The sequence below is a fragment of the Oncorhynchus masou genome, chromosome 22, assembly GCF_036934945.1.
Source record: "Oncorhynchus masou masou isolate Uvic2021 chromosome 22, UVic_Omas_1.1, whole genome shotgun sequence".
Classification (NCBI taxonomy): Eukaryota; Metazoa; Chordata; class Actinopteri; order Salmoniformes; family Salmonidae; genus Oncorhynchus; species Oncorhynchus masou.
Window position 1 is genome coordinate 14,498,684 of NC_088233.1, and position 18,358 is coordinate 14,517,041.

The 18,358-nt window shown below is 52.8% G+C and overlaps 1 protein-coding gene across 7 annotated transcripts in view; it reads left to right on the plus strand.

The window, feature by feature from the left end:
* Nucleotides 1-18,358, plus strand: part of LOC135509050 (suppressor of tumorigenicity 7 protein homolog) — a 125,046-nt gene that overhangs the window by 85,370 nt on the left and 21,318 nt on the right. For all 7 annotated transcript variants that reach the window (XM_064929356.1, XM_064929353.1, XM_064929354.1 and 4 more), the window contains one exon: nucleotides 16,714-16,789. In XM_064929356.1, coding sequence (XP_064785428.1) covers nucleotides 16,714-16,789 — 76 coding nt within the window. The remainder of the gene's footprint in view (nucleotides 1-16,713; nucleotides 16,790-18,358) is intronic.

Genomic DNA, 18,358 nt, shown 5'->3' on the forward strand with positions numbered 1-18,358 from the left:
ACACACACACATCACCCGCGTCACTCAGAGACACACACGTCACTCAGACACACACACGTCACTCACACACACACGTCACTCAGACACACACGTCACTCAGACACACACGTCGCTCAGAGACACACACGTCGCTCAGAGACACACGCGTCGCCCAGAGACACACGCGTCGCCCAGAGACACACGCGTCGCTCAGAGACACACGCGTCGCTCAGAGACACACGCGTCGCTCAGAGACACACGCGTCGCTCAGAGACACACGCGTCTCTCAGAGACACACGCGTCACTCAGAGACACACGCGTCACTCAGACACACGCGTCACTCAAACACACACACGTCACTCAGACACACGCGTCACTCAGACACACGCGTCACTCAGACACACACGCGTCACTCAGACACACACACGTCACTCAGAGACACACAGCACCCAGAGACACACAGCACCCAGAGACACACACACACATAGCACCTAGAGAAACACCCAGAGACACACACACACACATCACACACGTCACCCAGAGACACACACGTCACCCAGACACACACACGTCACTCAGACACACACGTCACTCAGACACACACGTCACTCAGACACACACGTCGCTCAGACACACACGTCGCTCAGAGACACACACGTCACCCAGACACACACGTCACTCACGTCACTCAGAGACACACAGCACCCAGAGACACACAGCACCCAGAGACACACACACACATAGCACCTAGAGAAACACCCAGAGACACACACACACACACACATCACACACGTCACCCAGAGACACACACGTCACCCAGACACACAGACGTCACCCAGACACACACACGTCACCCAGACACACACACGTCACCCAGACACACACACGTCACTCAGACACACACACGTCACTCACACACACACGTCACTCAGAGACACACACGTCACTCAGAGACACACACGTCACTCAGACACACACGTCACTCAGAGACACACACGTCACTCAGACACACACACGTCACTCACACACACACGTCACTCAGAGACACACACGTCACTCAGAGACACACACGTCACTCAGACACACACGTCACTCAGACACACACGTCACTCAGACACACACGTCACTCAGACACACACGTCACTCAGACACACACGTGTCACTCAGACACACACGTCACTCAGACACACACACGTCACTCAGACACACACACGTCACTCAGAGACACACACGTCACTCAGAGACACGCACGTCACTCAGAGACACACAGCACCCAGAGACACACACACACATAGCACCTAGAGAAACACCCAGAGACACACACACACACAAAGCACCCAGACACACACACACACATCACACACGTCACCAGGAGACACACACGTCACCCAGACACACACACGTCACCCAGACACACACACGTCACCCAGACACACACACGTCACTCAGACACACACACGTCACTCAGACACACACACGTCACTCAGACACACACGTCACTCAGACACACACGTCACTCAGACACACACGTCACTCAGACACACACACGTCACTCAGACACACACACGTCACTCAGACACACACACGTCACTCAGACACACACACGTCACTCAGACACACACACGTCACTCAGACACACACGTCACTCAGACACACACGTCACTCAGACACACACACGTCACTCAGACACACACGTCACTCAGAGACACACAGCACCCAGAGACACACACACACATAGCACCTAGAGAAACACCCAGAGACACACACACACACACACAGCACCCAGAGACACACACACACACACACCCACATCAACCCAGACACACACACACACACACACACAGCACCCAGAGACACACACACACACCCACATCAACCCAGAGACACACACACACACACACACACACACGTCACCCAGAGACACACACACACATCACACACGTCACCCAGAGACACACACATATCACACACGTCACCCAGAGACACACACACACACACACAGCACCCAGAGACAGACACACACACACACACACACAGCACCCAGAGACAGACACACACACACACACACAGCACCCAGAGACACGCACCCAGAGAGACACGCACAGAGCACCGAGACACACATCGCACACATCACCCAGAGACACACATCGCACACATATCACTCAGACACACGCACACATATCACCCAGACACACACAGAGCACCCAGACACACACACACACAGCACCCAGAGACACACACACACACACACCCACATCACCCAGAGACACCCACACATCACCCAGAGACACACACACACACACATCATCCAGACACACACACACACACAGCACCCAGAGACATGCACGCACGCACACACACAGCACCCAGAGACACGCATACACACACACACACACACACAACACCCAGAGACACACAGCACCCAGACACACACACATAGCACCTAGAGAAACACCCAGAGAGACACACGTCACTCAGACACACACGTCACTCAGACACACACGTCACTCAGACACACACACGTCACTCAGACACACACGTCACTCAGACACACACACGTCACTCAGAGACACACACGTCACTCAGAGACACACAGCACCCAGAGACACACAGCACCCAGAGACACACACACACATAGCACCTAGAGAAACACCCAGAGACACACACACACACACACACACAGCACCCAGAGACACACACACACACACACACACCCACATCAACCCAGACACACACACACACACACAGCACCCAGAGACACACACACACACCCACATCAACCCAGAGACACACACACACACACACACACACACACACACACACACACGTCACCCAGAGACACACACACACATCACACACGTCACCCAGAGACACACACATATCACACACGTCACCCAGAGACACACACACACACACACAGCACCCAGAGACAGACACACACACACACACACACACACACACACAGCACCCAGAGACAGACACACACACACACACACACACAGCACCCAGAGACACGCACCCAGAGAGACACGCACAGAGCACCGAGACACACATCGCACACATCACCCAGAGACACATCGCACACATATCACTCAGACACACGCACACATATCACCCAGACACACACAGAGCACCCAGACACACACACACACAGCACCCAGAGACACACACACACACCCACATCACCCAGAGACACCCACACATCACCCAGAGACACACACACACACACATCATCCAGACACACACACACACACAGCACCCAGAGACATACACACACACACACACACACAACACCCAGAGACACACAGCACCCAGACACACACACATAGCACCTAGAGAAACACCCAGAGAGACACACGTCACTCAGACACACACGTCACTCAGACACACACGTCACTCAGACACACACGTCACTCAGAGACACTCACGTCACTCAGAGACACACACGTCACTCAGACACACACGTCACTCAGAGACACTCACGTCACTCAGAGACACACACGTCACTCAGACACACACATAGCACCTCACTCAGAGACACTCACGTCACTCAGAGACACACGTCACTCAGAGACACTCACGTCACTCACGCACACACGTCACCCAGACACACACACGTCACCCAGACACACACGTCACCCAGAGACACACAGCACCTAGAGAAACACCCAGAGACACACACACACACACACACAGCACCCAGGGACACACACACACACACACACACACTCACACTCACACTCACACTCACACTCACACACACAGCACCCAGAGACACACACACCCACATCAATCCAGAGACACACACACACACACAGCACCCAGAGACACACACACACACACCCACATCACCCAGAGACACCCACACATCACCCAGACACACACACACAGCACCCAGAGACACACACACACACAACACCCAGAGACACACAGCACCCAAACACACACACATAGCACCTAGAGAAACACCCAGAGAGACACACGTCACTCAGACACACACGTCACTCAGACACACACGTCACTCAGACACACACGTCACTCAGAGACACACACGTCACTCAGAGACACACACGTCACTCAGAGACACACACGTCACTCAGAGACACACACGTCACTCAGAGACACACGTCACTCAGAGACACACACGTCACTCAGAGACACAAACGTCACTCAGACACACACGTCACTCAGAGACACACACGTCACTCAGAGACGCACACGTCACTCACACGCACACGTCACTCAGACACACACGTCACTCAGAGACACACACGTCACTCAGAGACACACACGTCACTCACACGCACACGTCACTCAGACACACAAACGTCACTCAGAGACACACACACACAGCACCCAGAGACAGACAGCACCCAGAGACAGACAGCACCCAGAGACACACACACACACCCACATCACCCAGAGACACCCACATATCACCCAGAGACACACACACACACAGATCATCCAGACACACACACAGCACCCAGAGACACGCACGCACACACACAGCACCCAGAGACACGCATACACACACACACACAACACCCAGAGACACACAGCACCCAGACACACACACATAGCACCTAGAGAAACACCCAGAGAGACACACTTCACTCAGACACACACGTCACTCAGAGAAACACACGTCACTCAGAAACACACACGTCACTCAGAGACACACACGTCACTCAGAGACACACACGTCACTCAGACACACACGTCACTCAGACACACACGTCACTCAGAGACACACACGTCACTCAGAGACACACACGTCACTCAGAGACACAAACGTCACTCAGACACACACGTCACTCAGAGACACACACGTCACTCAGAGACGCACACGTCACTCACACGCACACGTCACTCAGACACACACGTCACTCAGAGACACACACGTCACTCAGAGACACACACGTCACTCACACGCACACGTCACTCAGAGACACACACGTCACTCAGAGACACACACACACAGCACCCAGAGACAGACAGCACCCAGAGACACACACACACACCCACATCACCCAGAGACACCCACATATCACCCAGAGACACACACACACACAGATCATCCAGACACACACACAGCACCCAGAGACACGCACGCACACACACAGCACCCAGAGACACGCATACACACACACACACAACACCCAGAGACACACAGCACCCAGACACACACACATAGCACCTAGAGAAACACCCAGAGAGACACACTTCACTCAGACACACACGTCACTCAGAGAAACACACGTCACTCAGAAACACACACGTCACTCAGAGACACACACACGTCACTCAGAGACACACACGCACTCAGACACACGATCAGACACACACACACACACACGTCACAGAGACACACACGTCACCCAGAGACACACACACTCAGCACACTCACTCACGCACACACCCAGAGACTCAGACACACGTCACTCAGAGACACACGTCACTCAGAGACACACGTCACTCAGACACACACGAGAGACACACACGTCACTCACACACACAGTCACTCAGAGACACACACATCACTCACGCACACACACACATCACACACGTCACCCAGAGACACACACACACACACCCAGACCCAGAGACACACGTCACCCAGAGACACACACACATAGCACCTAGAGAAACACCCAGAGACACACACACAGCACACACAGCACCCAGAGACACACACACACACACCCACATCACCCAGGACACACACACACACACACACACACACACACACACACACACACCTCACACACACACACACAGCACCCAGAGACACACACACACCACACAGAGACAATCCAGAGACACACAGCACCCAGACACACACACATAGCACCTAGAGAAACACCCAGAGAGACACACGCACCCAGACACACACACAGCACCCAGACACACACCCACATCACTCAGACACACACGAGACACCCACACATCACTCAGAGACACACACACACACAGCACCCAGAGACACACACGTCACTCAGAGACACACACGTCACAGAGACACACACGTCACTCAGAGACACACACTCAGAGACACACACGTCACTCAGAGACACAAACGTCACTCAGACACACACGTCACTCAGAGACACACACGTCACTCAGAGACGCACACGTCACTCACACGCACACGTCACTCAGACACACACGTCACTCAGAGACACACACGTCACTCACACGCACACGTCACTCAGAGACACACACGTCACTCAGAGACACACACACACAGCACCCAGAGACAGACAGCACCCAGAGACAGACAGCACCCAGAGACACACACACACACCCACATCACCCAGAGACACCCACATATCACCCAGAGACACACACACACACAGATCATCCAGACACACACACAGCACCCAGAGACACGCACGCACACACACAGCACCCAGAGACACGCATACACACACACACACAACACCCAGAGACACACAGCACCCAGACACACACACATACCACCTAGAGAAACACCCAGAGAGACACACACACACAGCACCCAGACACACACAGCACCCAGAGACACACACCCACATCACTCCAGAGACACACACACGCACTCACACACACACGCACCCAGAGACACACACAGCCAGAGACACACACACATAGCACAGAAACAGAGACACACACACTCAGACCCTGAGACACACACACGCACACACAGAGACACCCAGACACACACACAGCACCCAGACACACGTCACCAGAGACACACACGTCACCAGAGACACACACGTCACTCAGACACACACACGTCACTCAGAGACACGACACACACAGCACCCAGAGACACACACACGCACGCACACACAGCACCCAGAGACACACACAGAGACACACACACACACGTCACCCAGACACACACACACATCAGAGACACACACGACCCAGACACACACACGTCACCCAGACACACACACGTCACCCAGACACACACACGTCACTCAGACACACACACGACAGACACACACACAGAGACACACACGTCACTCAGACACACACCACTCAGAGACACACACGTCACTCAGAGACACACCCAGAGACACACACACAGCACCTAGAGAAACACCCAGAGACACACACACACACACACACAGCACCCAGAGACACACACACACACACCCCAGACACACACACACACACACACACACACCACACACACACACACAGCACAGAGACACACACACACCCACATCAACCCAGAGACACACACACACACACACACACACACACACACACACACACACACACACACGTCACCCAGAGACACACACACACATCACACACGTCACCCAGAGACACACACATATCACACACGTCACCCAGAGACACACACACACACACACAGCACCCAGAGACAGACACACACACACACACACACACAGACACACACACACACACACACAGCACCCAGAGACACACCCAGAGACACGCACACAGCACCGAGACACACACATCGCACACATCACCCAGAGACACACATCGCACACATATCACTCAGACACACGCACACATATCACCCAGACACACAGAGCACCCAGACACACACACACACACCAGAGACACACACACACCCCACATCACCCAGAGACACCCACACATCACCCAGAGACACACACACACACATCATCCAGACACACACACACACACAGCACCCAGAGACATGCACGCACGCACACACACAGCACCCAGAGACACGCATACACACACACACACACACACACAACACCCAGAGACACACAGCACCCAGACACACACACATAGCACCTAGAGAAACACCCAGAGAGACACACGTCACTCAGACACACACGTCACTCAGACACACACGTCACTCAGACACACACGTCACTCAGAGACACACACGTCACTCAGAGACACACACACAGCACCCAGAGACAGACAGCACCCAGAGACAGACAGCACCCAGAGACACACACACACACCCACATCACCCAGAGACACCCACATATCACCCAGAGACACACACACACACAGATCATCCAGACACACACACAGCACCCAGAGACACGCACGCACACACACAGCACCCAGAGACACGCATACACACACACACACACACACCCAGAGACACACAGCACCCAGACACACACACATAGCACCTAGAGAAACACCCAGAGACACACTTCACTCAGACACACACGTCACTCAGTCACTCAGAAACACACACGTCACTCAGACACACACGTCACTCAGAGACACACACGTCACTCAGACACACACGTCACTCAGACACACACGTCACTCAGAGACACACACGTCACTCAGAGACACACACGTCACTCAGAGACACACACGTCACTCCAGAGACACACGTCACTCACACGCACACGTCACTCAGACACACACGTCACTCAGAGACACACACGTCACTCAGAGACACACACGTCACTCACACGCACACGTCACTCAGAGACACACACGTCACAGAGACACACACAGCACCCAGAGACAGACAGCACCCAGAGACACACACACACACCCACATCACCCAGAGACACCCACATATCACCCAGAGACACACACACACACAGATCATCCAGACACACACACACCCACACGCACGCACACACACAGCACCCAGAGACACGCATACACACACACAACACCCAGAGACACACAGCACCCACACACACATAGCACCTAGAGAAACACCCAGAGAGACACTTCACTCAGACACACAGCACTCAGAGAAACACAGAGAAACACACACACTCACATCACACACGTCACTCAGAGACACACAGCACCCAGAGACACACACACACACACACAACACCCACACACAGCACCCAGACACACACACATAGCACCTAGAGACACCCAGAGAGACACAACACAGACACACACTCAGACACACGTCACTCAGACACACACGTCACTCAGAGACACACACGTCACTCAGAGACACACACGTCACTCAGAGACACTCACATCACTCACGCACACACGTCACCCAGACACACACACGTCACCCAGACACACACGTCACCCAGAGACACACACACATAGCACCTAGAGAAACACCCAGAGACACACACACACACACACACAGCACCCAGGGACACACACACACACACACACACACACACACAGCACCCAGAGACACACACACCCACATCAATCCAGAGACACACAGCACCCAGACACACACACATAGCACCTAGAGAAACACCCAGAGAGACACACGTCACTCAGACACACACGTCACTCAGACACACACGTCACTCAGACACACACGTCACTCAGAGACACACACGTCACTCAGAGACACACACGTCACTCAGAGACACACACGTCACTCAGAGACACACACGTCACTCAGAGACACACACGTCACTCAGAGACACAAACGTCACTCAGACACACACGTCACTCAGAGACACACACGTCACTCAGAGACACACGTCACTCACACGCACACGTCACTCAGACACACACGTCACTCAGAGACACACGTCACTCAGAGACACACACGTCACTCACACGCACACGTCACTCAGAGACACAAACGTCACTCAGAGACACACACACACAGCACCCAGAGACAGACAGCACCCAGAGACAGACAGCACCCAGAGACACACACACACACCACATCACCCAGAGACACCCACATATCACCCAGAGACACACACACACACAGATCATCCAGACACACACACAGCACCCAGAGACACACACGCACGCACACACACAGCACCCAGAGACACGCATACACACACACACACAACACCCAGAGACACACAGCACCCAGACACACACACATAGCACCTAGAGAAACACCCAGAGAGACACACTTCACTCAGACACACACGTCACTCAGAGACTCACACACGTCACTCAGAGACACACGACACACTCAGACACACACGTCACTCAGACACACGTCACTCAGACACACACACGTCACCAGACACACACACGTCACTCAGACACACACGTCACTCAGACACACACACGTCACAGACACACACGTCACTCAGACACACGTCACTCAGAGACACACACGTCACTCAGAGACAGACACACACACCCAGTCACTCAGACACACACACGTCACTCAGACACACACACACACACACACACAGCACAGAGACACACAGACACACACACCAGAGACACAGACACACAGCACCCAGAGACACACACACACACACACACACACACAGCACCAGAGACACACACACACACACACAGCACATCACCCAGAGACACACACACACACACACATCACGCAGAGACACACACACACACACACAGACACACACACCACAGACACACACACACCCAGACACACACACACACACACACAGCACCCAGAGACACACACACACATCACACACGTCACCCAGAGACACACACATCACCACACACACACACACACATCATCACACCAGAGACACACACACACACACACACAGAGACACACACACACACACAGCACCCAGAGACACACACACCCACATCACCCAGACCCAGACAGACACACACACACACACTCAGACACACACAGCACCCAGAGACACACAGCACCCAGAGACACACGCACAGAGCACCCAGAGACACACATCACACACACACACACAACACCCAGAGACACACATCGCACACATATCACCTAGACACACACCCAGAGATATCACCCAGACACACACAGAGCACCCAGACACACACACACACAGCACCCAGAGACACACACACACACACACAATCACCACACACAGTCACCAGACACAGACACACACCACACATCACCCAGAGACACACACACACACTCACACACACGTCACTCAGACAGACACACTCAGACACACACACAGACACACACAGAGACATGCACGTCACGACACACACACAGCACCCAGAGACACGTCATCACACACACACACACACACACTCACACCAGAGACACACAGCACCCAGACACACACACACTAGCACCTAGAGAAACACCCAGAGACACACACACACACACAAAGTCACTCAGACACACACGTCACCACACAGAGACACACACGTCACCCAGACACACACGTCACTCAGACACACACACGACTCAGACACACACACGTCACTCAGAGACACACACGTCACTCAGAGACACACACGCACCCAGAGACACACAGCACCCAGAGACACACACACACATAGCACCTAGAGAAACACCCAGAGACACACACACACACACACACACACACAGCACCCAGAGACACACACACACACACACACACACACACCCAGACACACACACACACACACACACAGCACCCAGAGACACACACACACACCCACATCAACCCAGAGACACACACACACACACACACACACACACACACACACACACACACACACACACACGTCACCCAGAGACACACACACACATCACACACGTCACCCAGAGACACACACATATCACACACGTCACCCAGAGACACACACACACACACACAGCACCCAGAGACAGACACACACACACACACACACACACAGCACCCAGAGACAGACACACACACACACACACACACACACACAGCACCCAGAGACACGCACCCAGAGAGACACGCACAGAGCACCGAGACACCACACATCGCACACATCACCCAGAGACACACATCGCACACATATCACTCAGACACACGCACACATATCACCCAGACACACACAGAGCACCCAGACACACACACACACAGCACCCAGAGACACACACACACACCCACATCACCCAGAGACACCCACACATCACCCAGAGACACACACACACACACATCATCCAGACACACACACACACACAGCACCCAGAGACATGCACGCACGCACACACACAGCACCCAGAGACACGCAGACACACACACACACACACACACAACACCCAGAGACACACAGCACCCAGACACACACACATAGCACCTAGAGAAACACCCAGAGACACACGTCACTCAGACACACACGTCACTCAGACACACACGTCACTCAGACACACTCACGTCACTCAGAGACACACACGTCACTCAGAGACACACGTCACTCAGAGACACTCACGTCACTCACGCACACACGTCACCAGAGACACACACGTCACCCAGACACACACACGTCACCCAGAGACACACACACAGAGACACACAGCACCTAGAGAAACACCCAGAGACACACACACACACACACACAGCACCCAGGGACACACACACACACACACACACACACACACACTCACACTCACACTCACACTCACACTCACACTCACACACACAGCACCCAGAGACACACACACCCACATCAATCCAGAGACACACACACACACACAGCACCCAGAGACACACACACACACACCCACATCACCCAGAGACACCCACACATCACCCAGACACACACACACACAGCACCCAGAGACACACACACACACAACACCCAGAGACACACAGCACCCAGACACACACACATAGCACCTAGAGAAACACCCAGAGAGACACACGTCACTCAGACACACACGTCACTCAGACACACACGTCACTCAGACACACACGTCACTCAGAGACACACACGTCACTCAGAGACACACACGTCACTCAGAGACACACACGTCACTCAGAGACACACACGTCACTCAGAGACACACACGTCACTCAGAGACACAAACGTCACTCAGACACACACGTCACTCAGAGACACACACGTCACTCAGAGACGCACACGTCACTCACACGCACACGTCACTCAGACACACACGTCACTCAGAGACACACACGTCACTCAGAGACACACACGTCACTCACACGCACACGTCACTCAGAGACACACACGTCACTCAGAGACACACACACACAGCACCCAGAGACAGACAGCACCCAGAGACAGACAGCACCCAGAGACACACACACACACCCACATCACCCAGAGACACCCACATATCACCCAGAGACACACACACACACAGATCATCCAGACACACACAGCACCCAGAGACACGCACGCACACACACAGCACCCAGAGACACGCATACACACACACACACACAACACCCAGAGACACACAGCACCCAGACACACACACATAGCACCTAGAGAAACACCCAGAGAGACACACTTCACTCAGACACACACGTCACTCAGAGAAACACACGTCACTCAGAAACACACACGTCACTCAGAGACACACACGTCACTCAGAGACACACACGTCACTCAGACACACACGTCACTCAGAGACACACACGTCACTCAGAGACACACACGTCACTCAGAGACACACACGTCACTCAGAGACACACACTCAGACACACACGTCACCAGAGACACACACGTCACTCAGAGACGCACATCACCACACGCACACGTCACTCAGACACACACGTCACTCAGAGACACACACGTCACTCAGAGACACACACGTCACCCACGCACACGACAGAGACACACACACTCAGAGACACACACACAGCACCCAGAGACAGACAGCACCCAGAGACAGACAGCACCCAGAGACACACACACACACCCACATCACCCAGAGACACCACACAGCACCCATCACCCAGAGACACACACACACACATCACCTCCAGAGAGACACACACAGACACACACGCACCAGAGAAACAGAGACACGCACGAGACACACACACAGCACCACAGCACCCAGACACGCATACACACACACACACAACAACACCAGAGACACACAGCACCCAGACACACACACATAGCACCTAGAGAAACACCCAGAGAGACACACTTCACTCAGACACACACGTCACTCAGAGAAACACACGTCACTCAGAAACACACACGTCACTCAGAGACACACACGTCACTCAGACACACACGTCACAGACACACACGTCACTCAGAGACACACACGTCACTCAGAGACACACACGTCACACGCAGTCACCCAGACACACACACCACCCAGACACACACGTCACACTCACACACACAGAGAGACACACACGTCACTCAGACACACACGCACCCAGACACACCCAGAGAAACACACACACGTCACACACACACGACTCAGACACACACGTCACTCACACACACACACGTCACTCAGAGACACACACACACACACACCAAAGAGACACACACGTCACAGAGACACACGTCACTCAGAGACACACGTCACAGACACGTCACTCAGACACACACTCAGAGACACACGTCACTCAGAGACACACACGTCACTCACACGCACACGTCACTCAGAGACACACACGTCACTCAGAGACACACACACACAGCACCCACAGACAGCACCCAGAGACAGACAGCACCCAGAGACACACCACACACACATCACCCAGAGACACCCACATATCACCCAGAGACACACACACACACAGATCATCCAGACACACACACAGCACCCAGAGACACGCACGCACACACACAGCACCAGAGACACGCATACACACACACACACAACACCCAGAGACACACAGCACCCAGAGCACACACACATAGCACCTAGAGAAACACCCAGAGAGACACACTTCACTCAGACACACACGACAGAGAAACACACGTCACTCAGAAACACACACGTCACTCAGAGACACACACGTCACTCAGAGACACACACGTCACTCAGACACACACGTCACTCAGACACACACGTCACTCAGAGACACACACGTCACTCAGAGACACACACGTCACTCAGAGACACACACGTCACTCAGAGACACACACGTCACTCAGAGACGCACACGTCACTCACACGCACACGTCACTCAGACACACACGTCACTCAGAGACACACACGTCACTCAGAGACACACACGTCACTCACACGCACACGTCACTCAGAGACACACACGTCACTCAGAGACACACACACACAGCACCCAGAGACAGACAGCACCCACCCAGACAGACACACAGACAGACACACCAGAGACACACACACACACCCACATCACCCAGAGACACCCACATATCACCCAGAGACACACACACACACAGATCATCCAGACACACACACAGCACCCAGAGACACGCACACACACACAGCACCCAGAGACACGCACACACACACACACAACACCCAGAGACACACAGCACCCAGACACACATACATAGCACCTAGAGAAACACCCAGAGAGACACACTTCACTCAGACACACACGTCACAGAGAAACACAGAAACACACACACACAGAGACACACACGACTCAGAGACACACACGTCACTCAGACACACACGTCAGAGACACACACGTCACTCAGAGACACACACGTCACTCAGAGACACACACGTCACTCACACGCACACGTCACTCACACGCACACGCACACCCAGAGACACACAGCACCCAGACACACACACATACCACCTAGAGAAACACCCAGAGAGACACACACACACAGCACCCAGAGACACACACACAGCACCCAGAGACACATACACCCACATCAACCCAGAGACGCACACACACACACACCCACAACACCCAGAGACACCCACACATCACACACATCACCCAGAGAGACACACACACACACAGCACCCAGAGACACACTGCAGCCAGAGACACACACACATAGCACCTTGAGAAACACCCTGACACACACACACACACAGCACCCTGAGACACACACACACAGCACTCAGAGACACACACACACAGCACCTAGAGACACAAACACACACACACACAGCACCCAGACACACACCCAGAGACGCACACACACACACACACACACACACTCAGACACAGCACCCAGAGACACACACACACTCAGAGACACACACAGCACCAGACGACACGCACCCAGAGAGACACACACAGAGCACCGAGACACACACACACACATCACCCAGAGACACACAGACACACCCAGAGACACGACACATATCACCCAGACCCACACACACACCCACATCACCCAGAGACACCCACACATCACCCAGAGACACACATACACACACACATCATCCAGACACACACACAGCACCCAGAGACACGCACGCACACACACAGCACCCAGAGACACGCATACACACACACACACACAACACCCAGAGACACACAGCACCCAGACACACACACATAGCACCTAGAGAAACACCCAGAGAGACACACACACACAGCACCCAGAGACACACACACAGCACCCAGAGACACATACACCCACATCAACCCAGAGACGCACACACAGCACTCAGACACACACAGCACCCAGAGACACACAGCAGCCAGAGACACACACACATAGCACCTAGAGAAACACCCTGAGACACACACACACACACAGCACCCTGAGACACACACACACACAGCACCCAGAGACACACACACACACACACACACAGCACCCAGACACACACCCAGAGACACACACCCAGAGACACACACACACACACATACACACACGGCACCCAGAGAGACACACACAGCACCGAGACACACACACGCGCACACACAGCACCCAGAGACACACACACACAGCACCCAGACACACAGCACCCAGAGAGACACACACATACACACAGCGCCCAGAGACACACACACACACACAGCACCCAGAGACGCACCCAGAGACACACACACACACGCACCCAGAGAGACACACACCACACCCTGTCACTCACCCCATCTCCCGGGAGGTGTGATTCATGTTCACAGGTAGTATCGTACCTCTCTGACCTCAATAACACTTACTAATGTGCGTGTGTGTTTTTAGTAATGCAGAAAGCGTGGAGAGAGAGGAACCCACAGGCACGAATCTCTGCTGCACACGAATCCCTGGAACTAGAGGAGTGAGTAGTTCCTTCTTTCACCTATACAGATGCTGTGGAACATGGTTGGCCTCAGTTCACTCATGCATTACTTGAAAGTAACCTATTATTTTTCTGAGGAATCTTCAATGAGGACTCTTCAACTCTTCCTCAATTGAGGTTGTATCAACCCCACCTATATGCTCTTGTACAGTGCCTTGCGAAAGTATTCAGCCCCCTTGAACTTTGCGACCTTTTGCCACATTTCAGGCTTCAAACATAAAGATGTAAAACTGTATTTTTTTGTGAAGAATCAACAACAAGTGGGACACAATCATGAAGTGGAACGACATTTATTGGATATTTCAAACTTTTTTAACAAATCAAAAACTGAAATTGGGCGTGCAAAATTATTCAGCCCCCTTAAGTTAATACTTTGTAGCGCCACCTTTTGCTGCGATGACAGCTGTAAGTCGCTTGGGGTATGTCTCTATCAGTTTTGCACATCGAGAGACTGACATTTTTTCCTATTCCTCCTTGCAAAACAGCTCGAGCTCAGTGAGGTTGGATGGAGAGCATTTGTGAACAGCAGTTTTCAGTTCTTTCCACAGATTCTCGATTGGATTCAGGTCTGGACTTTGACTTGGCCATTCTAACACCTGGATATGTTTATTTTTGAAACATTTCATTGTAGATTTTGCTTTATGTTTTGGATCATTGTCTTGTTGGAAGACAAATCTCCGTCCCAGTCTCAGGTCTTTTGCAGAATCCATCAGGTTTTCTTCCAGAATGGTCCTGTATTTGGCTCCATCCATCTTCCCATCAATTTTAACCATCTTCCCTGTCCCTGCTGAAGAAAAGCAGGCCCAAACCATGATGCTGCCACCACCATGTTTGACAGTGGGTATGGTGTGTTCAGGGTGATGAGCTGTGTTGCTTTTACGCCAAACATAACGTTTTGCATTGTTGCCAAAAAGTTCAATTTTGGTTTCATCTGACCAGAGCACCTTCTTCCACATGTTTGGTGTGTCTCCCAGGTGGCTTGTGGCAAACTTTAAACAACACTTTTTATGGATATCTTTAATAAATGGCTTTCTTCTTGCCACTCTTCCATAAAGGCCAGATTTGTGCAATATACGACTGATTGTTGTCCTATGGACAGAGTCTCCCACCTCAGCTGTAGATCTCTGCAGTTCATCCAGAGTGATCATGGGCCTCTTGGCTGCATCTCTGATCAAATCAAATCAAATCGAATGTATTTATATAGCCCTTCGTACATCAGCTGATATCTCAAAGTGCTGTACAGAAACCCAGCCTAAAACCCCAAACAGCAAGCAATGCAGGTGTAGAAGCACGGTGGTTAGGAAAAACTCCCTAGAAAGGCCAAAACCTAGGAAGAAACCTAGAGAGGAACCAGGCTATGTGGGGTGGCCAGTCCTCTTCTGGCTGTGCCGGGTAGAGATTATAACAGAACATGGCCAAGATGTTCAAATGTTCATAAATGACCAGCATGGTCGAATAATAATAAGGCAGAACAGTTGAAACTGGAGCAGCAGCACGGCCAGGTGGACTGGGGACAGCAAGGAGTCATCATGTCAGGTAGTCCTGGGG